The 24,399-nt window shown below is 50.6% G+C and overlaps 1 protein-coding gene across 1 annotated transcript in view; it reads left to right on the plus strand.

Moving 5' to 3' along the window:
* Window positions 1-3,104, plus strand: part of LOC140404132 (transmembrane protein 184B-like) — a 75,394-nt gene extending 72,290 nt beyond the window's left edge. The window contains 1 exon segment of the mRNA XM_072492550.1: window positions 585-3,104. Within this exon segment, the coding sequence (XP_072348651.1) occupies window positions 585-863 (279 nt within the window). The 3' untranslated portion in view covers window positions 864-3,104.
* Window positions 3,105-24,399: the final 21,295 nt, after the last annotated feature.

Genomic DNA, 24,399 nt, shown 5'->3' on the forward strand with positions numbered 1-24,399 from the left:
CCTGCTCCTCCATTCAATCATGGCTGATATTTTTCTCATCCCTATTCTCCTTCCTTCTCCCCATAACCCCTGATTCCCTTATTGATCAAGAACCTATCATCTCTGTCTTAAGGACACTCAGTGATTTGGCCTCCACAGCCTTCTTCCTCCTTACCCCACACTCACCTCCTCATCCTCTTTCTGTTCTACAGCGGTGGCTGAGGGGTGACCTAATCGAGGTGCGCAAAATTGAGGGGCTTAGACGGGTTAGGCAGGAGAGACCTCTTTCCTTTAGCCGAGGGGGGGGGGGGGGGGGGCAATCATCGGGGCAAAGGTGATTGGCAGAAAGATTAAGAGGGGACGCGAGGGGGGGAACCAGCGGGGCGGTGGGTGCCTGGAATTTGCGGCCTAGATTGGTGGTTCAGGCCGAAACGCTCGACTCCTTTAAGAAGACGCCTGCACCCGGGGGTGGGGGGCAGGTGCTGGAAAGTGGGATTAAATTGAGCGGCTGGTGCAGATACGATGAGCTGAATGGCCTCTTTCCGCTTTTGTAACTTTTCTGTGGTTCTTGAAGGAATCCGTGACGTTGACTGCTGGTCTGATGTTTGACGGGTTTTTCCCCCCCCACCCCCCTCTCCCGGGCAGGTCGTTGCGCGCCCATGAAGAGCATCTCGAGCAGCCTGAAGGAGACCATGAACCCACACGACATCGTCCAAGACGCCATCCACAACTTCTCGCCGGCCTACCAGCAGTACACCCAGCAGTCGACCCTGGAGCACGGCACCCCCTGGCGTAACGGGCACATCGTCTCGCGGACGCACAGCTCCTCCAGCATCCGCGACACCGAGAAGACCCTCCTCCTGAGCTCGGACGACGAGTTCTGAGCTGCGGGCGGGGGGCGGGGGCGGGGGGCGAATCGGCCGGCGCGACGCCCGGCCTGACAAAAATTGGGTTTTCTTCACGAGGGGCGGGTGTGACGCTCGGTTGAGAATTGCGCCAATTTTCTCTGAGGTGACCGTTTCCCCGTTCCCCCACTTTCAGTCAGGGCGGGTTCAAAATAAACCAGACATCGTTTCGAAATCTGTACAAAAATTCCCCATAAACCGAAGGAGGTCCGTTTTTTCGCCTTTTTAAAATTTGATTTTAGCCCAGCGTTTTGCAGTCGACTGTAAGTTACATTCCGTTATCAAGGCGCCTTGATCAATTATTGCCTGGATGAAGCATATCGATCAATAGAGGCCTACTTGACATTGTTTTTACGGTGTGATTTTTAAATGTTTTTTTTGGGGGGTGGTGGGGGGGGGGGAATTGTGTCTCGGGTAATCTACAGTGCAACTGGAACAAGCACTGCCTCTGAACCGGTCCTCGTGAAGGCCATGGGTACACACAGACCCCATGTTGGATATTGCAGGGAGGTTAACAGCGAGGCTACCTCTGCATTCACGGCTGCCTCCCTGTCTGAAGCTTCCAATCGGCACTGACACTTTTGAGGGATGGGTTTTGTATTTTTTTTCAGTAGCAGAGAGGTCAGTGCCCCCCCAACCCCCCCCCCCCCCCCCCCCCCGCCCCGATGGAAACCTCGCTGCCCCCTTACTTTCCACCCCTTTCTGAACCCACCTGTCCCGGAGAAGGGCTTTAACTGGAATCTTTTTTTCAATACCTGCGCCTTGAGCATCGAGCGCCCCTGCAGATATCAGGGGTCTGGTTCCACTTCCGTGAGCAGCGTCGGAAGGATGGCCGTGACTGCCTGCCCTGCCATTTTCCAATTTGTAAGGGTGGCCAACTCGTGTCTTTTAATCATACCCGTTTAGCGTTTTCCCATTTCGAGGTTCTATTTATTAACGGAAAGCGTTTAATTTGTGGGTGAGTACTGGATTTTAATGTATTTTTCTCTCTCTCTCTCGACTCGCCTGTGATGGTTGAATTATATTCGCCAATGCGGAACACTTGGGGAGCAGGTCATTTTAACTGAACTTGCCCATTGGGCAGCTGACTGACAGTTGAGCGAAATATCTGACGGGGTGCAAACTCCCAGAGCTCCACCCTGCTTCCTGCTTGGAGGGCTGGATTATAATTGCCCACTGAATCTTATTTCGGACCATTCTGGAGCCATTGTTGTTTTCCAAGATACATCGCACTGGTTCCTCACAGGCCAGGAGCTGAATCTGGGCCTTTTGTATGACACGCACATCTCCACCTAGTGTCTTGAACGCAAGAGCTGTTGTCAGGGCCAACACGACGATTCTATTTTCCTGCAAGGCTCAAGGCCTAACTCAAGATTATTGCCTTTCAGTACTCCGGAATCAATCTAATACCAATTCGACTGCCACCCCAAGGATAACATTTGCTGTAGAGACTTCACCTGTACAGATAACCTGGTGTAAAATTTTTATTTTAAAAAATAAATTTAGAGTACCCAATTAGTTTTTATTTCCAACTAAGGGGCAATTTTATCGTGGCCAATCCACCTACCCTGCACATCTGTGGGTTGTGGGGTTGAAACCCACGCAGACGCGGGGAGAATGTGCAAACTCCACACGGACAGTGACCCAGGGCCGGGATTTGAACCTGGGTCCTCAGTGCCATAGTCCCAGCGCCAACCACTGCGCCACGTGCCTCCCAACCTGGTGTAAAATTGACAGGAAACTTCAACCCAGGCTGTTTAGCTCAGTTGGCTGGACGGCCGGTTCGGGGTGCAGAGCGAGATCAACAGGGCGAGTTCGGTTCCCGTACCGGCTGAGGTAGATTCATGAAGACCCCGCTCTCTCAACCTTGCCCCTCGTCCGAGGTGTGGTGGCCCTTGGGTTAACCCACCACCGGCCAGTTCTATGGGGGAAAGCAGCCTATGGTCATCCGGGACAATGGCGGCTTGACTCAAATATCAGAACCTTGGGTTCTTAACAACCGGAAAGTTAATTGTCCCAGCCAGGGTGCCAATGGAAAGATGTCAGTGATGGTCCTTTGGCCTGTTTTCTGCTTGCGGTGGTGACTGCACCGCTTGACATCAGTAAGTGCAGGGTGTTAGGTTAGTTTAGGAGGGTGCTGTGGTACCTGGTTGCCATCAATGCCAATTGGCACCGAAGGGTGACTCACCCAGCGGTGGTGGCATCCCTCTGGCCAAAAACCCAACCGGGAAACCAGACTGAATTTTGCCATTTAGTTTTTCTTTCTGTGGAGAATGAAGTGGATTTCAAAATGATTCTGCATACCCGCCTACTGGCATTAGAAGCGAGCGGGTGTTGCATTTTTAACTGTTCGCTCGACAAGCTGTCCATTGAATGTTCAGAACAAATCCTTCAAAGGATTGTTCGTTGACCCTGTAGGCGTGCACAGAAGGCTCGGGCTGGATTCTTCCATCTGCGTGTTTCTGAGAGCCTTTGGTTGGCGGTGAGATTCTGTCGGCAGGAAAGTTGAATCCCGATGGCCGTTTATCCCAGCCCTTGTTTCTGACTGTTTGCTTGTTTCTCTGGTTGCCAACGTTCCCCATTTACTCAGTGTACCAGGTTGAGTTCTAATTACTGTAGCGTTTTCCATTACCCAACGAAAGTTACTAGTCATCTCAATATTACACATACACGGTGCCAGTTTGTCTTCTGCGTGCCGCTGTTTCCTTTGTTTGTGCCTGCAGAATTTCACACCTTCAAACCGTTTTCTTCAGAAGTGAGCAAGTCGCTCCATTCAGGGAAGGTGTGTGGGGAACCTGCCTTACCCGCCATCCCTCCCTCCCCCACCCCATTGCCCAACGCCCCTTTCTGGAACCTGCGTAAAAGGTTTCAGCCCCTTCTCTGGTTTTCCGGAGAGCTTTGCCCAAGGCACTCTGGGCATGGGGACCCGCTGCTCCAGTCTGGTTTCTCGCTGGACTAAGATGGCCCTCGCATCCTGCCTCCTGGAATAAGTTCCTTTAATGCTCCCACCTCCGTTGAGGCCAGCTTTCGACATTGGGGTAAACTGGAGACCCCTTTTCCTCCCTGCTGACATCTCGCATCTTATTGGCTAGCTTAGACCTTTGGCCCCCAATCTTATGGATTCTTCAGGACCAGTGTTGCCAGCGCTGTTCACCCACGCCGAAATGTGGCGACGCTGAAAGAGGACATGTTGGTGTATAACCCGTTAAAATTACAATTATCACTGTGAATTCAATACCTCTCTTAACTGAAGAAAAATTCAGCCACGACAAGATCGAAACAATGAACATTTTCTTCATTGTTAGAAGACTGTTTGTTTTTGCTTCAAAAAATGATAGAAGTGCATTGCCCTCATCTGCTTGTTTGAACAAGTGCATTTTCTTAACCTACCCCAGGACACATGTCAACTTTGGAATAAATTTTCAGATTGACTGCGGAAGGAAATAACACGCTTGCCCTGGGATGAACCAGTCCAATATTCCGTTCGCACAAGTTGGTCACCCAGTTTCGATCTTTAATTGGGTTTTGTCCAATCCCAATACAAGCTCCCCTGGCCACGTTTAATTTTTTTTGTTTGTTTGAGCGAGAGGGAAGAGGAGAATTTTGATTGCCTGATTTTCCTGCCCCGTGTTGGAACTGGGAGCGGGGCCAAAGCGGGTTAGGAATGTGGGCCTTGAACCGACCCAAGCTACTGAAGGCAAGGCCTCAAACTGTCCCTTCGGCTAATTGTTATCCCCCTCTCTCCCTATCCCCCACCCACCACACTCAACCCTACCATTTACAATGCCAACCACACCATTGAAGTGTCCTGAAAAGTCTGCGCAAAGCTTTGGGAGCCTTTCACACACTGGTCGGTGAGATATTCGACCAAGCCTTCTCCTAAGTTAGCGCGTTCAAGTTTCTGCCAACGTTGGCAGCTTAAAATATAGAAATGTGTTTTTAAGACCACCTTATTCCCCCTTCCCCATTCTTCCCTCCGCATCCATTTGAATTCCTTTAATGGAAAAATATATTCCTCAAGATCTCATCCTCGGTTTTGGCTATTTAGGTTGTAATCAATTAGCTGAGGAGACAGGCTGCCTTCTGGACGAGCCTTCGCATTCGGCTCAACCGAAAAGCCAGGTGTGAAAGGGGGTCAGTGATATTTGAGGGGAGGCCGTGCTTACTTAAATGTTCCGGAAACCTTCTGGCCTCCGCCTCCACCTGCGAGCGCATCCCAATCCGTGGATGTAAATGGGGTGTGGAACGGGCCTGAATCCTCTGGGCATTTTGCATGCTTCTTTAAAATGGTGGTTGGGGAGGGGGGGGGGGAGTTGGATGTTTCTACACGTGTCCAATGTTGAGTTCTTTATTTTTTTCTCTCCACCGAATGTTAGCTGCTGATCCCCCTCTTTTGTCCTTGACCTAGCTGTACTTTTCGAGCAACTTGTGTGAGGATATTTTTTTCGCCTTTTCTTTTTTTAAATGGCTAAACCGGTCAAATTGTGAGACAACCAGGGGCAGCACAGTGGCGCAGTGGGTTAGCACTGCTGCCTCACGGCGCCGAGGTCCCGGGTTCGATCCCGGCTCTGGGTCACTCTCCGTGTGGGGTTTGCACGTTCTCCCTGTGTTTGCTTGGGTTTCGTCCCCACAGCCCAAAAAGATGTGCAGGGTAGGTGGATTGGCCACGCTAAATTGCCCCTTCATTGGAAAAAATGAATTGGGTACTCTAAATTTATAATTTTTAAAAAAAATTGCGAGACCCCCGCCTCCTTGGGCTTCGCTCAGGAGCCTTCAAGGCAATCGCCCCTTTTTTTTTCGCTAAGGTGGCTGGAGACGGGGGGGTGGGGGTGGGGGGGGGGAAGGGAGGGCGGAATGTGAGGGAGAGCTCATATTTATTTATGAGGTTGTGGTGTAATATTGTACATAATATACATATATATTGAAATAATGTATGATATAAAGATCTCAGATGACAGAAACTCCTAGTTTTGTATCTTTAGCCACCATTTGTGTACATGAATTCAAGGAAGCTGCTTCTATTTTGGTTCTCGTGATGTTTTCTCCTCGATGAAAGTTAATAAAGATCTTATATAGATTGGCACATCGGGTTGTCCGCTCCACCTTTGTGACTGGGGAATTTATTTGGGTGTTGGGAGGCGGGGTGGGGGCCCAGGGGCCTGGGTGCTTTCGATTTGGTCCCTTTTTCTTTGGTACATTCAAAGTTGAACACGGCGGAGACGCTCCCTGGGTCGGAGTTTGAACCAACGCTCACTCGAAGGTGGGCAAGAGAGGCTCTGCTTGACTACTTTCTAATCTTACCATTCTCCTCATGTTTTGGCAAGAGGGGTAGGATTTGTGACACCCTCCCCTCTCTCTGTCCCTCCTGGGGTTCCCAACTGCGATTAAAATGTATTCCTGGAGGTTCCATCGCATTTCCCCCCCCCCCCACCGGCTCCAACCATTAGCCAGCCATTGCGGCGGGCGTACTGCCTTACGCCCACCGGAAGACCCGTTGCCCAATTGGATGACGTACAACTGTCAGTCACACGAGCCTTTTTAACCCACACTTTTTCTACATTTCTACGTCTGGTAAAGGGAAATGTTCCAAGGAAATTGAAATCCGAAAACATTTTTTTATGTCCCGATGATTTATCTCCAGGGTCCCATGTGCACGCCGGTGTCCTGGAGGGTGATCTTCAATTTCGGGAGAGTCCCAGGGCCTACCCTGGAGGGTTGGCAACCTTATCCCCCTCCCAATCGGCAATCAGACTCCCCTCCCCACCCCCACCCAGGTTCCCGTCCTCCTCTCTCATCACCTTTCTCTCTCTCCCTCTCCCCTCACATTCCCTCTCCCCTCACATTCTCTCTCCCCTCACAGTCTCTCTCTCTCTCCCTTCACATACTCCCCTCACATTCCCTCTCCCCTCACATTCTCCCCTCACATTCTCTCTCTCTCCCCTCACATTCTCTCTCTCTCCCCTCACATTCTCTCTCTCTCCCCTCACATTCTCTCTCTCTCCCCTCACATTCTCTCTCTCTCCCCTCACATTCTCTCTCTCCCCTCACATTCTCTCTCTCTCCCCTCACATTCTCTCTCTCTCCCCTCACATTCTCTCTCTCTCCCCTCACATTCTCTCTCTCCCCTCACATTCTCTCTCTCCCCTCATATTCTCTCTTTGCCCTCAATCTCTCTCTCCCCTCACAATCTCTCTCTCCCCTCACATTCTCTCGCTCCCCTCACATTCTCTCTCTCCCCTCACATTCTCTCTCTCCCCCCACATTCTCTCTCTCCCCTCACATGCTCTCTCCCCTCACATTCTCTCCCCTCACATTCTCTCTCTCCCCTCACATTCTCTCTCTCCCCTCACATTCTCTCTCTCCCCTCACATCTTCTCTCCCCTCGCATCCTCTCTCCCCTCACATTCTCTCTCGCCCCTCACATTCTCTCTCCCCTCACATTCTCTCTCTCTCACCTCACGTTCTCTCTCTCTCTCTCTCCCCTCACTTTCTCTCTCTCTCCCCTCACTTTCTCTCTCTCTCCCCTCACATTCTCTCTCTCTCTCTATCCTCACATTCTCTCTCTCTCTCCCCTCACATTCTCTCTCTCTCCCCTCACATTCTCTCTCCACTCACATTCTCTCTTTGCCCTCAGTCTCTCTCTCCCCTCACATTCTCTCTCTCTCTCCCTCACGTTCTCTCTCTCTCCCTCACGATCTCTCTCTCCCCTCACATTCTCTCTCTCTCTCTCTCACCTCACATCCTCTCTCTCTCCCCTCACATTCTCTCTCCACTCACATTCTCTCTTTGCCCTCAGTCTCTCTCTCCCCTCACATTCTCTCTCTCTCCCTCATGTTCTCTCTCTCCCCTCACATTCTCTCTCTCTCCCCTCAGATTCTCTCTCCCCTCACGTTCTCTCTCCCCTCGCATTCTCTCTCTCTCACCTCACATTCTCTCTCTCTCCCCTCATTCTCTCTCTCTCCCCTCGCATTCGCTCTCTCTCCCCTCGAATTCTCTCTCTTTCTCCCCTCGCATTCTCTCTCTCTCCCCTCGCATTCTCTCTCTCTCCCCTCACGTTCTCTCTCTCTCCCGTCACATTCTCTCTCTCTCCTTTCTCTGCCATTGCCCACACTTCCTAGGCGGGGATCTTCTGGCATTCCCCCCCACCCCAGCCCAACACCATCGATTCCCCGGCGGCGGAGGTGGGAACAACACAAAACCCCTGACTGGAAGATCGCGCCACCGCGGCTAAAGGTGGGCAGCCACCACCCGCGCATAACACGCTGCGGTGGCGGACAATTCCGCCCAACGTTTTGCTCTCCCTCTCGCGTACTAACTTTTAAACAAATCTGCTCCTCGCCTGCCGTGAACCGCGGTAGCGTTTCTGTTTCAGCTGTCTCCCTTGGCCGCGATGACGCGTGCATTTCCCGGCCTGAGACTCTGTGGCCACACTCCGGATCTGGGGCAGGGTTCTCCGGTTTCGTCCGGGGCACCACCCGTCGCGAGCGAGAGCGGAGAGTCTGGCGTTCCAGCCGAATCCCCATTCGCTCTCTGGAAAATCCCAGCCGCATCGGAAAATCCCTGCCGCAAACGAAGGTTGGAAAATCTCAGCCCTGGCCTAACCAGAACTTCATTGAATTCTAGCACAACCTCCACCTCTTTGCGTTCCAGTCCTTTAAAGGTGAAGGCTGACATTCCATTCGACATTTGAATTTAGAACATAGAATGCAGAAGGAGGCCATTCGGCCCATCAAGTCTGCACCGACCAACTTAAGCCCTCACTTCCACCCTATCCCCGTAACCCAATAACCCCTCCTAACCTTTTCTGGTCACAAGGGGCAGTTTAGCGCGGCCAATCCACCTAACCTGCACATCTTTGGACTGTGGGAGGAAACCTACGCAGACGGGGAGAACGTGCAGACTCCGTACAGACAGTGACCCAGCCGGGAATCGAACCTGGGACCCTGGTGCTGTGAAGCCACACCCACATGTGGTGCCCAATTGATTTTTTTGGACCTGTCCACTAGATTTTAGATATTTCTGTACCTAAATATCCATCTTCTGTCACGACTTCCCTGGGCTAGCTCGCGGTCAGATCCAGCCCCCCTTGACCCGGATTCGCGACACATGTGAAATTAGATTTTATTTTAAAATACCCGAGGTCCTTGGTTGAGCCCAATAAACTACAGTCACTAGGTGTGTAACTATAAAACACAATTGACCTTTTATCATGTTCAGTATTATAATTAAACAGGCAGAAACTGTAACTGGCTATCAAATACCCCTTTCTCAGCCCCCCCTCTTCCTAACTGCCCCCCTCTTCCTAACTACCCCCCACATACACACAAACACACACAGCCAAACAGCATGGAGCGGAAAGGGTGGTGGAAAGGGAAAAAATATTAATAGAAATAAAATGATTTGAATGTCTTTTAAAAAAAATAAATTTAGAGTACCCAATTATTTTTTTCCAATTGAGGGGCAATTTAGCGTGGCTAATCCACCTACTCTGCACATCTTTGGATTGTGGGGGCAAAACCCACGCAAACACGGGGAGAATATGCAAACTCCACATGGACAGTGACCTAGAGCCGGGATCGAACCTTGGACCTCGGTGCCATGAGGCAGCAGTGCTAACCACTGTACCACCGTGCTGCCCTAGGATTTGAATCTCTGATGCACTAGGATGGTTACCGGTTAGTATCTCTAAAGTTCCGCTCTCGCTTGAGATGGTTTTCTCGGGCAAAGTTGTCTACCACACAATCAGCATCATTTCAGGTTCACAGCAAAGGATGTGCCAGGTGCTAACTGCATTCAGAACAATAGAGCAGTTCTTTCACTTCATCAAACTGGAGAGAGAGGGTGTTCCTTTCACTTCCAGGGTCTAAATACTTCTGCCCAGTTCGCTCAGAAAGCATCATGCAGGAACCAATCACTGACTGTTGCCAGGCAGAACACTATCCCCGGCCAACCCACGAGATTCCAGGCAACCAATCGATCCGACTCCTTCCAAATCTGTTTCCTAAGGTCCACTTGGTGCCGAGGAATCTGACTTCTCCTTCCCAAAAACAAAACCTGGGTACAGTGTCTTGACAAGCAGGTTGTTGTAGCTCTGAATCTTCTGCTTAAAGGCACATTCCGATTTTGGGTCGGCGGACCACAATAATAAAATTTTAAAAAGGGAACAAAAGAAATAAACAGGAAGGACTCAGTTCCTAGCTTTCACCAGGTAGAAAAATACTCTGCAGTGCCTCATGAAGATGCTACATACGGCTGCCACTGTGCATCGATGGTACAGGGAGTGAATGTGTGTGGAAGGTGTGGTGATATCATGGATGTGTTGTAATTCAGCGACTAACCACTAGGAATCTCACTCGTATATAAGTGAATGTTAAAAGTCTACTGATCTCAGACTGGCTGGAGGAAACTGAAGAGAAGTTGCTTGTGCATGATTTTACTGTTATTAATCCATTGTTTTGTATATATTTGACCCACAGTTAATGTTAATAAATAGTCTATAGCTTTAGCGACAAGTGTTCTTGAAATAAATCAGACCATCCGACAAGAGATGGGGTGCCAATCAAGCAGGGCTGGCGCCTTTAGAGCTGCCGCAGTCCATGTGACGTAGGAACACCCACAGTGCTGTTAGGGAGGGAGTTCCAGGATTTTGACCCAGCCCAGGAACGGCCGATATATTTCCAAGTCAGGATGGTGGGCGGCTAAGAGGAGAACCTGCGGGTGGTGGTGTTCCCATGCGTCTGCTGCTATTGAATATGGGGGGGAAAGACTGACCATCCAGCAAAGTCCAACTGGGTAAGGGAGTCCCTTTGCTTTCCGATTGGCGCAGGAAGGCCTTGTGTCAGAAGGATGGCTATGTTGGCCGACAAACGAATGGGGGGTGGGGGAGCAAAACGTGATGAGACCTCCAGGTATACATCGAATCACCTTACCTGGTGTAGATAGAAAGTACTTTGGGATGTCCTGACGTTGTGAAAAGTGTTTAAGCAAACATTTGTTTTGTCTGGATCTTAAAATGGAGAGTTTAGACTTGAACAGCCTGAACTCATACAAATGGGAGGCACTGGTGGTCAGCACTGTTGCTTCACAGCGCCAGGGTCCCAGGTTTAATTCCAGGCTTGGGTCACTGTCTGTGCGGAGTCTGCACGTTCTCCCCGTGTCTGCGTGGGTTTCTGCCGGGTGCCCCGGGTTCCTCCCACAAGTCCCGAAAGACGTGTTTGTTGGGTGAATTGGACATTCTGAATTCTCCCTCAGTGTACCCGAACAGGCGCCGGAGTGTGGCGACTAGGGGATTTTCACAGTAGCCTCATTGCAGTGTTAATGGAAGTCTACTTGCGAGAATAAAGATTTTTAAGAGAGCGGGGAGGAACGGAGCCCATTTCTATTGAAAGAGCCCTTTTTCCCCATTCGTCCCAACACCTCCTGTCTGCCCCCCCCCCCCAACAATCTCACCATTGGAGCATCCCATCCGATCAGCAACAATTAAGTCCCTCACCGTGAGTCCTCCCAGCTCTTTCTGCTCCATTTAGACATCAACGTTCACTTATTTACAGATCGCGGAAACAGGCTCAACAGAAGTCGACACTTTTCCTTGAAGACCCGGCAAATATACAGCAATTATCTCAGCCAGTTTTGATTTCAAGGAGTGGGGAGGGATTCTGTTGCCGAACTTTCTATCGATGGGGCCTGGCAACAAGCTAAGAACATTTTCAAACAGTGAAAAGCGTGGAGTTAAGTGAGCAATGTGGTATTGTCCCACCGCCGATGCCCACGAGATGGATTCCTGCTATTATCGGTTCGAAATTCCTTTTCTTTTTTTTTGGTTGGCCAGAGGAACCTAATGAACAGGAAGCGAGAAGGATGGGATTTCAGCCAACGTTATTGGGGAGGGTGGGGGACCGCTTATGAACGGCTGTTTGTTTGAGAAAGAAAGAAAGAGAGAGAGTTTGTTTGGTTTCGTGAGGCTTGCCTCTCTAGCAACTTCACTGGGGTGGTTCGTTGTCACGTTTGACCTTGGAAACACTTGTGTGGGTCACCCTCTCAGGCTTGCAGGGGATGCGGAGAAGGATGTTAGATCTCCCGGTGGGGGCCGGATCAATCAATGCGTTCGGGAGGGAATTGGATTGTTATCCGGAGGAATGCGCAGGGGCGCGGGCAGAGACTGGGACGGGATAAATTGCTCTGGCGGAGAGCTGGCGCAGCCACAATGGCTGAATAGCCCCCTTCTGCACTGTAGGGATTCCATGATTCAATCAACAAAAAAAAACAATTGTGGAAACGGCTGGGGACTGGGTAGCGAATTGAACAATTACCAAAGTGATTTAACTCTAAATCCCACATCACGAAGATCTGCACCGTCGGAAGAGTCACTAGAGCAAATTTTGATAATTTACCAAAATTCACTAGACTCTGGGGTGGTCCCGGCAGATTGGAAATTAGCAAACGTGACACCACTGTTTAAAAAAGGAGGCAGGCAGAAAGCGGGTAATTATAGGCCAGTGAGCTTAACTTCGGTAGTAGGGAAGATGCTGGAATCTATCATCAAGGAAGAAATAGCGAGGCATCTGGATGGAAATTGTCCCATTGGGCAGACGCAGCATGGGTTCATAAAGGGCAGGTCGTGCCTAACTAATTTAGTGGAATTTTTTGAGGACATTAACAGTGCGGTAGATAACGGGGCGCCAATGGATGTGGTATATCTGGATTTCCAGAAAGCCTTTGACAAGGTGCCACACAAAAGGTTGTTGCATAAGATAAAGATGCATGGCATTAAGGGGAATGTAGTAGCATGGATAGAGGATTGGTTAATTAATAGAAAGCAAAGAGTGGGGATTAATGGGTGTTTCTCTGGTTGGCAATCAGTAGCTAGTGGTGTCCCTCAGGGATCAGTGTTGGGCCCACAACTGTTCACAATTTACATAGATGATTTGGAGTTGGGGACCAAGGGCAATGTGTCCAAGTTTGCAGACGACACTAAGATAAGTGGTAAAGCAAAAAGTGCAGAGGATACTGGAAGTCTGCAGAGGGATTTGGATAGGCTAAGTGAATGGGCTAGGGTCTGGCAGATGGAATACAATGTTGACAAATGTGAGGTTATCCATTTTGGTAGGAATAACAGCAAAAGGGATTATTATTTAAATGATAAAATATTAAAACATGCTGCTGTGCAGAGAGACCTGGGTGTGCTAGTGCATGAGTCGCAAAAAGTTGGTTTTCAGGTGCAACAAGTGATTAAGAAGGCAAATGGAATTTTGTCCTTCATTGCTAGAGGGATGGAGTTTAAGACTAGGGAGGTTCTGCTGCAATTGTATAAGGTGTTAGTGAGGCCACACCTGGAGTATTGTGTTCAGTTTTGGTCTCCTTACTTGAGAAAGGACGTACTGGCACTGGAGGGTGTGCAGAGGAGATTCACTAGGTTAATCCCAGAGTTGAAGGGGTTGGATTACGAGGAGAGGTTGAGTAGACTGGGACTGTACTCGTTGGAATTTAGAAGGATGAGGGGGGATCTTATAGAAACATATAAGATTATGAAGGGAATAGATAGGATAGATGCGGGCAGGTTGTTTCCACTGGCGGGTGAAAGCAGAACTAGGGGGCATAGCCTCAAAATAAGGGGAAGTAGATTTAGGACTGAGTTTAGGAGGAACTTCTTCACCCAAAGGGTTGTGAATCTATGGAATTCCTTGCCCAGTGAAGCAGTAGAGGCTCATTCATTAAATGTTTTTAAGATAAAGATAGATAGTTTTTTGAAGAATAAAGGGATTAAGGGTTATGGTGTTCGGGCCGGAAAATGGAGCTGAGTCCACAAAAGATCAGCCATGATCTCATTGAATGGTGGAGCAGGCTCGAGGGGCCAGATGGCCTACTCCTGCTCCTAGTTCTTATGTTCTTAAGAGTCACCTTTCAGATGCAATGCTAAACCGAGGTCTGTCTCCTTTTGTGGACGCCGGGCAGTATTTATGTGGGAGAGGAAATGCATTTGCTGTGGAACTTGGCCAATATTTATCCCTTAAACAACATCATACCTGTGTGCATATACCTATGTGCACATACCTGCGTGCATATACCCGTGTGCATACACCTGTTTGCGTATACCTATGTGCACATACCTATGTTCATACGCCTGTGTGCATATACCTGTTTGCATATACCTGTGTGCACATACCTATGTGCATATACCTGTGTGCACATGCCTGTGTACACGTTCCTGTGTGCACGTACCTATGTGCAGATACCTGCATGCATATACCTGTATGCACATACTTGTGTGCACATAACTGTGTGCACATACTTGTGTGCATATATCTGCGTGCACATACCTGCGTACATATATCTATATGCATATACCTGTGTACATATACCTGTGTGCATATACCTGCATGCATATACCTGTATGCACATACTTGTGTGCACATAACTGTGTTACTTGTGTGCATATACCTGCGTTCACATACCTGCGTACATATATCTATATGCATATACCTGTGTGCATATACCTGTGTGCATATACCTGTGCGCATATACCTGTATGCATATATCTGTGTGCACATGCCTGTGTGCATATACCTGTGTACACGTACCTGTGTGCACGTACCTGTGTGCACATACCTGTGTGCACATACCTCTGTGCACAAACGTGTGTGCACATATATGGGTGCACAAACCAGTGTGCAAATTGACCACTTATATTTACACACATTACAACAGTTGTGCTTTGGTAACTCTCTGAGGTTGTACAAGTTCCGATGGAAATGTGAGTCTTTCGTTTCTCAGTATTCAAGGGTGCATTCTGGCCAGGGCACTGTACCATAAGACATCGGAGCAGAAGTAGGCCATTCAGCCCATCGAGGCTCCGCCCATCAATGAGATCTTGGCCGATCTGATAATCCCCAACTCCACTTTCCTGTCTTATCCCCTAACCCTTGATTCCCTTACCAATTAAACATCAGATTCACTAGGTTGGTTCCAGAGATGAAGGGTTTGACTTATGTAGAGAGATTGAGCGGTTTAGGCCGAAGCTCTCTGGAGTTTAGAAGAGTGAGGGGAGATCTAATTGAGGTACATGACATGATAAAAGGTTTTAACAAAGTATATGTAGAGCAGACAATTGCCTCTCGTGGGGCAATCTAGAACGAGAGGTCACCGGGGCGAGCAGATTTAAAACAGAGACAAAGAGAAATTAATTCTCTCAAAGGGTCATGAAGCTGTGGAATTGGGACGACACGGTGGAGCAGTGGTTAGCACGGCTGCTTCACAGCGTCGAGGACCCAGGGTTCATCCCGACCCCAGGTCACTGTCCGTGTGGAGTTTGCACATTCTCCCCGTGTCTGCGTGGATCTCACCCACCACAACCCAAACAGATGTGCAGGTTAGGTGGATTGGCCACGCTAAATTGCCCCTTAATTGGAAAAAGAAGAATTGGGTACTTTAAATTAGAAAACCTGAACCTATGGAACTCGCTACCCCAGAGTGCAGTGGATGCTGGGACATTGAGTAAATTTAAGGAGGAGTTGGACAGATTTTGAAACACCTGTGTGTTTCATTTCGAAACACCAGACAATGTCTGGACTTTCATCAAGGAAAAAAGACTGGGACGAAAGACACTGAATCCTTGGAGAATATTGTAGTGGCGATTTGTTGAAAATCACTTTTATGCAGGTTTGAATAAGTAGTGTTATGTGCAATAAGGGGTTGTTTCGATGGCTAAAGTTAACTTTGTCTTACTGGGAGCTGGGTGGAGAGGGGGTGGTTGCTGCGTTTGTTTTTTCTGTGGCTGTTTTTCCACTGTTTTTTCTGATGTTTGTTTACTGGGGAATGTGATGCTTTGAATACGTTTGACCAAGTGGGAGCAGAGGGGAGAGAACAATGGGGAGACAGACTGTTTGGTGCCATGGGTGGAAGCTATCAAGTCAGCTTGGTCAGCTGACTCACGGAAGCACAGTGGGGGGGCCGAGCAGGTGTTAAGCTGGAACTTGAGATGGGGGGTTGGGTTTCTTGTAATGTTAGCGGGGGGGGGGGGGGGGGCGGAGGGAGCTGCTTTGCTGACAGGGGAGGAACTGTTACTAGGGGACAAATGGGAGGTCGGGGATGGTGCCGCGAGCTGGAGGCTGGCCTAAAAAGGGTGATGGCTAGTCAGCGGGGGGGGGGAGGGAAGAAGTCCCCCGACCAGGCTGATTACATGGAACGTTAGAGGGTTGAATGGGCCGGTCAAGAGGGCTCACGTGTTTGCACATTTGAGGGGGCTGAAGGCGGACGTGGCAATGCTACAAGAGACACACCTAAAGGTTACAGACCAGACTAGATTGAGGAAGGGGTGGGTTGATCAAGTATTCCACTCAGGGCTGGACTCAAAGACCGGGGGGGGTGGGAAGTAGCGATCTTGATCAATAAACGAGTGGCATTCGAGGCAGGGAGAATCGTTTCAGACATGGAGGGTAGGTACATAATGGTGAGTGGGAAGCTGGAGGGGGTGCGGGTGGTACTCGTGTACATATATGCTCCGAATTGGGACGATGTGGAATTCATGAGGTGGGTGTTAGGTAAGATCCCAGACTTAGAGTCATATAACTTGATCATGGGGGGGGATTTTAATCAGTCATTGATCCGTAATTGGACCGGTCAAAATCGAGGACAGGGAGGAGGCCGGCTGCGGCAAAGGAATTGAAGGGGTTTATGGAACAGATGGGGGGAGTAGACCCATGGTGGTTTGCACGGACAAGGGTGAAGGAGTTTTCTTTTTTCTCCCATGTCCACAAGGTATACTCTCGCATCGACTTTTTAGTTCTGAGCAGTGCCCTAATATCGGGGGTGGTGGATACTGAGTACTCGGCAATCGCAGTGTCGGATCATGACCCACATTGGGTGGATCTACGGGTTAGTTTGGAGAGTGGGCAACGCCCGCTATGGAGGCTGGATGTGGGGTTGTTAGCGGACGAAGCGATCAATGGGCGGGTGAACAAGACCATCCAAAATTACCTGGAAACAAATGATACGGGGGAGGTCTCTGCAGCGACGGTTTGGGAAGCTTTGAAGGCAGTGGTCAGAGGGGAATTAATCTTGATACGGGCCCACAGAGAAAAGGCTGAGAGGGATAGGTTAGTTGAGGAGATACTCCAGGGGGACAGGAGATATTCTGAGGCCCCGGATGCGGGGCTACTGAGGGAGCGGCGGAGGTTATAGGCGGAGTTTGGGCTGTTGACTACAGGGAAAGCAGTGGAACAGTTGAGGAAGGCAAGGGGGGCGATTTATGAGTACGGCGAAAAGGCTAGCAGAATGTTAGCGCACCAACTCAGAAAAAGGGAGGCGGCCAGGGAGTTAGGGAGAGTAAAGAGTAGAGGTAGGAATACGGTCCTGAATCAGTGGGGGTGAATGAGGTGTTTAAGGACTTTTACTGCAAATTATATGAGTCGGAACCCCCAGCTGGGGTGGAGGGGGATGAGGCAGTTTTTGGGTCAGTTGAGGTTCCCGAGGGTGGATGAGGATCTGGTGGAAGGGCTGGGAGCCCTTTTCCTCAATTGAAATTGAGGAAATAATTGAGGGGCTGGAGGGAATGCAGTCAGGCAAGGCCCCAGGGCCGGACGGCTACCCAGTGTAATTCTATAAGAAGTTTTCAGAGATATAGAGCCCACTGCTGGTGAGGACATTTAATGAATGAAGAGAGAAGGGATTCCTCCCCCCCCCCCCCAAACAATGTCACAGGCCTCGATTTCATTGATCCTCAAACGGGAGAAGGATCCGGAGCAATGCGGGTCATACAGGCCAATTTCTCATCTGAATGTGGACGCCAAACTACTGGCTAAGATACTGGCCACAAGGAGAGAGGACTGTGTCCCGGGGGTGATAGGGGAAGACCAGACGGGATTTGTAAAGGGCAGGCAACTCAAGGCCAATGTTCGAAGGCTTTTAAATGTTATTATGATGCCCTCAGAAGGAGGGAGGTGGTGGTAGCGATGGATGCGGAGAAGGTTTTTGATCGGGTGGAGTGGGATTACCTGTGGGAAGCGCTGGGAAGGTTTGGGTTTGGTGAGGGCTTTATTGACTGGGTGCGGCTGCTCTATCAGGCACCAGTAGCGAGTGTGCGTACGAACTGGCTGAGGTCGGGGTATTTTAAACTACACCGAGGGACGAGGCAAGGGAGCCCCCTCTCCCCGTTACTGTTTTCTCTGGCCATAGAGCCATTGACTATGGCATTAAAAGCCTCCAGGAACTGGAAAGGGCTGGTTCGGGGGAGGGTGGAGCGCCAGGTCTCGCTTTACGCAGATTACCTGCTCTTGTATATTTCAGACCCGTTGGAGGGGATGGGGGAAAGTTATGCGGATCTTCGGGGAATTTGGTAATTTTTCAGGGTATAAATTGAACATGGGGGAAAAGCGAAATTTTCGCGATCCAGGCAAGAGGGCAGGAGAAGAGCCTGGGAGTGCTGCCGTTTAGAATGGTAGGGAGGTGCTTTCGGTATCTGGGAATCCAGGTGGCCCGGGAATGGGAGGCACTGCACAAGTTAAACCTATCCCGTCTCATAGAACAAATGAAAGAGGACTTTAAGAGATGGGACATGCTCCCGCTATCACTGGCGGTGAGGGTACAGACTGTGAAAATGAAAGTCCTCCCCAGATTTCTGTTTGTCTGTCAGTGCCTCCCATCTTCATCCCAAGGGCCTTTTTCAAGCGGGTGAATAAGGTTATTGTGGGCTTTATGTGGGCGGGTAAAACCCCGCGAGTGAAGAAAGTTTTGCTGGAGCGCAGTCGAGGGGAGGGTAGGTTGGCATTGCAGAACTTTTGCAATTATTACTGAGCGGCTAATATAGCCATGATTAGGAAGTGGGCAGTAGGGGAGGGGTCGGTGTGGGAGCGGATGGAGGCGGCGTCATGTAAAGACACAAATTTGGGAGCACTGATAACGGCTCCTCTTCCGTTCTCGCCAGCGCAATACTCCACTAGTCCGGTGGTGGTGGCGGCTCTGAGAATCTGGGGGCAGTGGAGGAGATATAAGAGAGTGGAGGGAGCTTCGGTTTATAATAATCATCGGTTTGTACCGGGCAGGCTGGATAGTGGGTTCCGGAATTGGCAGAGGGCAGGAATTAGAAGGATGGGGGAACTATTTATAGACGGGAGCTTCCCCAGCTTGAAAGCTTTGGAGGATAAAATGAAATTGCCAGCAGGGAATGGGTTTAGATATTTGCAGGTGCGAGACTTCTTGAGAAGGCAGGCTGCTACCGTCACGGGGGATACAGGATAGAGTAGTCTCCAGTACCTGGGTGGGAGAGGGGAAGGTATCGGATATTTACCAGGAGTTTTCGGAGGCGGAGGAAACTCCGGTGGAGGAGCTTAAGGGCAAGTGGGAAGACAAGCGAGGAGGAGAGATAGAGGCGGGTCTATGGGCGGATGCCCTAAGCAGGGTTAATACCTCCTCATCATGTGCCAGGCTTAGCCTAATACAATTCAAGGTAGTCCATCAGGCACACATGACGGTGGCCCGGATGAGCAAGTTTTTCGGGGTAGAGGACAGGTGTGCGAAGTGCGCGGGAAGCCCAGCAAATCACGTCCACATGTTTTGGGCATGCCCGAAGCTTAGAGGGTTTAGGCAGGGTTTCGCTAATGCAATGTCCACGGTACTCAAAACACGGGTGGTGCCGAGTCCGGAGGTGGCGATCTTTGGAGTGTCGGAAGAGCCGGGAGTTCAGGGGACCAAAGAGGCCAACGTCCTGGCCTTTGCCTCCCTGGTAGCCCGGAGACGGATCTTATTAATGTGGAGGGACTCTAAGGCCCCGAGTGCAGAGACCTGGGTTAGTGACATGGCTGGGTTTCTCAGTCTCGAGAAAATAAAATTTGCCTTAAGAGGGTCAATGGTCGGGTTCACCCGGAGGGGGCAGCCGATCGTCGACTTTCTCGGGGAAAATTAAAATGACAGCAGAAGCAGATTTGGAGTTAGGCTGGGGTTGGAGTGGGATTGGGGGGGGGCGGAGTGGGATTGGGGTTTGGAGTTGGGCTGGGGTCGGAGTGGGATTGGGGTTGAGTTGGGATTGGGGTTGGAGTGGGATTGGGAGCAGTGTTGGGCTGGGGGTGGAGAGGGATTGGGGTTTGGAGTTGGGCAGGGGGCGGAGTGGGATTGGGGGAGGAGTGGGATTGGGGGAGGAGTGGGATTGGGGTTTGGAGTTGGGCTGGGGATGGAGTGAGATTGGGGCGGCGGAGTGGGATTGGGGGAGGAGTGGGATTGGGGGAGGAGTGGGATTAGGGGAGGAGTGGGATTGGGGTTTGGAGTTAGGCTGGGGTTGGAGTGGGATTGGGGTTTGGAGTTGGGCTGGGGATGGAGTGGGATTGGGGTTTGGAGTTGGCTGGGGCGGGATTGGGGGAGGAGTGGGATTGGGGGAGGAGTGGGATTGGGGTTTGGAGTTGGGCTGGGGATGGAGTGAGATTGGGGGGAGGAGTGGGATTGGGGAGGAGTGGGATTGGGGGAGGAGTGGGATTGGGGTTTGGAGTTGGGCTGGGGATGGAGTGGGATTGGGGTTTGGAGTTGGGCTGGGGCGGAGTGGGATTGGGGTTTGGAATTGGGCTGGGGATGGAGTGAGATTGGGGGGGGCGGAGTGGGTTTGGGGTTTGGAGTTGGGCTGGGGATGGAGTGGGATTGGGGGGGCGGAGTGGGTTTGGGGTTTGGAGTTGGGCTGGGGATGGAGTGGGATTGGGGGGGCGGAGTGTGTTTGGGGTTTGGAGTTGGGCTGGGGGCAGAGTGGGATTGGGGTTGGAGTGGGATTGGGAGCAGTGTTGGGCTGGGGGCAGAGTGGGATTGCGGTTTGGAGTTGGGATTGGGGTTGGAGTGGGATTGGGAGCAGTGTTGGGCTGGGGGCGGAGAGGAATTGAGGGGGTATACTGTCCAGGGCCCTCTGTGGGGTCAGGGGTGGGGTGGTGTGTGGGTTTCCCTGGAGGGTGAGATTGGTATGGAGGTTCCACTGGGGGTGCGATGTCAGATGTGTGTGTGGGGGCGTCCGTATGGACTCGGTCTGGGTCTTTAAAATAGTTACTAAGAAATTAAAAGTGTTTTTCCCTTTCAAACTCTTTCAGAGTAACTATCAGGCTAAAACTTGGGGAACCATCGGAAACTAGCATTTGAAATTGCTTCTGTCAGATGGTTTCCATCACAACGTAATTGTTCAGGGAAAGTTAGCCCTTCTGGATGATTGCCAAGCAGACATGGGAACCTCCATGAGGGATTCCCCAGCACATCATTGCGTTTCTCCTGAAATGGGATGCCGGGGAGCCAGGAAGGTATGGCCAATATCTGGAATGGGGGCTTGAGGTCACAACCTTCTGAGTCAAAGGGATTGTAGAGTCAATGTGAGGTGATTTTACTTTGCAAGTCCTCAAATCGTACAGCACTGAAGGAAGACATTCAGCTCACTGAATCTGTCCCAGCTCATTGAAAGAGTTATCCAATTAGTATTACACCCCTGGTTCCTTTCCTTGAGCCTTTGGCATCTGTGCCTTCAGCAACTTTGGCCCTAATCTCTAGAATTCTCGCCGTGAACCTCTCTGGCTCTCTAAAACTTTCAAATGTTCCTTAAAGCTTTTAAACTAAGCTTTTCGCCACCCCTCCTACTATCTCCTTGTGTGGCTTGGTAACAATTTGTCTTCGATAAGATCCAGGACAAAGCAGCCCCGCTTGATTGCTCCCCCTTCCATAAACATTCACTCCCTCCACCACCGACGCACAGTGGCAGCCGTGTGTGCCATCTACAAGATGCACTGCAGGAACTCACCAAGGCTCGTTAGACAGCACCTTCCAAATCCATGACCTGCCATCCAGAAGGACAAGGACAGCAGTCACACGGGAACAGCGCCACCTTGAGGTTCCCCTCCAAGCCACTCACCACCCTGACTTGGAAATGTATCGGCCGTTCCATCACTGTCGCTGGGTCAAAATCCTGGAACTCCCTAACAGCACTGTGGGTGTACCTACACCGCAGGGACTGCAACAGTTCAAGAATGCGGCTCACCACCACCTTCTCAAGGGCAATTAGGGATGGGCAACAAATGCCGGCCAACATCCCTTGAACAAATATTTTTTAAAAGCTCCTCTGAACTTCGGAATGTTAAAGGCGGGGGAGGCTTCCCTTTGCCTTTGCTTGAACCCGTGGATGAGGACGCCGTTGGGTTCCTATGACGTCAAAAGAAAGCCAACACTCTGTTCAAAACTTTACCCTTCTTGCTATTTTTAACAAATGGATTTTCGGCTGAACTAAAAGAAAATGTGGGCAGCACGGTAGCATAGTGGATAGCACAATTGCTTCACAGCTCCAGGGTCCCAGGTTCGATTCCAGCTTGGGTCACTGTCTGTGTGGAGTCTGCACGTCCTCCCCGTGTGTGCGTGGGTTTCCTCCGGGTGCTCCGGTTTCCTCCCACAGTCCAAAGATGTGCAGGTTAGGTGGATTGGCCATGTTAAATTGCCCGTAGTGTCCAAAATTGCCCTTAGTGTTGGGTGTGGTTACTGGGTTAAGGGGTTATGGGGATAGGGTGGAGGTGTGGGCCTCGGTAGGGTGCTCTTTCCAAGAGCCGGTGCAGACTCGATGGGCCGAATGGCCTCCTTCTGCACTGTAAATTCTATGAAATCTATGAAATCTATGAAAAAAGGCTGCTACAAGTCACATGACGACAAGGTTGACCCTGTATTCTGGGAGCTCCCAATGGGAATGACAAGCAGCCTCGCTCAGCCCGTGGACTCGCAACACCTCATTAGACATAATTCTTGTCATCAACGAAAGCAGAGGCAGTGCAGACAGACTGGCTCCCCAACATGAACTGTCACAAAGGAGAGATCTCAAAACTTGTTTGACAACAAGAGACGCTAATAACCACTTTGTCCTCTCCCCAAGGATAAACAATGGCATTCTGGCCAGAAGCACAGAGGCTGACTGTTAAATTGCAATTAACCATTAATGCGATATGTCATATGTCCCAAGCTTCAGGTCTTTCGGATAGTTTCAATGTTACATCTTTCGCCTCGCAAGCTGTCTCCTGTATAACGTCCAACTGGAGAACGACCGAGAAGCAGGCCTCCAGGCAGAACAACAGCCTGCTCCTCAAGCGGTGCCTGCCGAAAGATTTCCTACTATCGCCTGTTGAACCAACCCAATTCTGCGTTCCAACTTCAACTTGCTGTGCCAGCACCAAATGTAAAGCAATTTCTAAAACTCGGGTCTTCGGCTAACTGAACACAAAGTCCACCATTAAAGAATTTCTCTGAATCTAGACTCTGGAGATCACATGAACTAATATTCATTTCTGTGGTTCTTGTACTGTTACTATCCATAGTTGTGAAACTCCTTTATCTATCCCCCTCCCCCACTGTGTGTGTATGTGCGCACGTTTTTGTGGAATGGGCAGTCAAGAAAACTCTTCTGGGTTTTGAATGTCAATAAACCTACCTTAGGAGTTAACCATTTTTTTTCTTTAAAAAAAAATAAATTTAGAGCACCCAATTATTTTCTTCCAATTAAGGGTCAATTTAGGACTTCCGGTTGCGGCTATGTGGAGCTAAGTCGCACATTCGGCAGCTCCCGCTAAAAAGGGACTTTTGGGCTCTTTTCAGGGCCCCCAACGGCATTTTTCTGACGTTTCCCGGTGTGGGAAGGAGATTGCAATAGTTCCCCGACAGAGTATGGCTTGGACCAGGAGCGGGTGACTAAAAAAGTGGTGGCGAAGGCAAAGAAAGTGCGACGGAAGAAGAGCAAGATGGCGGCGGGCAGGGACCAGGCAGCGTGGATGCAGTGGGCGCAGGAGCAGCAGGAGGTTATCCAGCGCTGCTTCAGGGAGATTAAAGCGGACCTGTTGGAGCTGATGAAAGCTTCTATCGACAAGCTGCTGGAGACCCAGCCGGCCCAGGGGGTGGTGATCCGCTAGGTCCGACAAAAGGTCTCCGACAACGAGGATGAGATCTTGGGCCTAGCGGTAAAGGTGGCGGCGCACGAGGCGCTCCACAAGAAATGGCAGGAACGGTTCGAGGAGATGGAGAATCGGTTGAGGCGGAAGAATTTGCGGATTCTGGGCCTCACGGAGGGGCTGGAGGGGCCGGACGTGGGGGCCTATGTGGTCACCATGTTGAACTCGCTGATGGGAGCGGGGTCCTTCCAGGGGCCCCTGGAGCTGGAAGGGGCCCATAGAGTGCTGGCGAGGAGGCCCAAGGCTAACGAGCCGCCGCGGGCGGTGCTGGTGCGGTTCCATCGGTTCGTCGATCGGGAGTGCGTGCTCAGGTAGGCCAAGAAGGAGAGGAGCAGCAGGTGGGAGAATGCGGAGGTTCGAATATATCAGGACTGGAGTGCGGAGGTGGCGAAGAGGAGGGTCGGGTACAACCGGGCGAAGGCGGCGTTGCACAGGAAGGGGGTGAAGTTTGGCATGTTGCAGCCGGCGCGACTGTGGGTCACCTACAAGGACCGGCACCATTATTTTGAGTCTCCGGAGGAGCCGTGGGCCTTTGTTCAGGCCGAGAAACTGGACACAAACTGAAGGTCGGGATGGGTGGTCGGGGATTG

Source organism: Scyliorhinus torazame, chromosome 29 (assembly GCF_047496885.1).
Source record: "Scyliorhinus torazame isolate Kashiwa2021f chromosome 29, sScyTor2.1, whole genome shotgun sequence".
Lineage (NCBI taxonomy): Eukaryota > Metazoa > Chordata > Chondrichthyes > Carcharhiniformes > Scyliorhinidae > Scyliorhinus > Scyliorhinus torazame.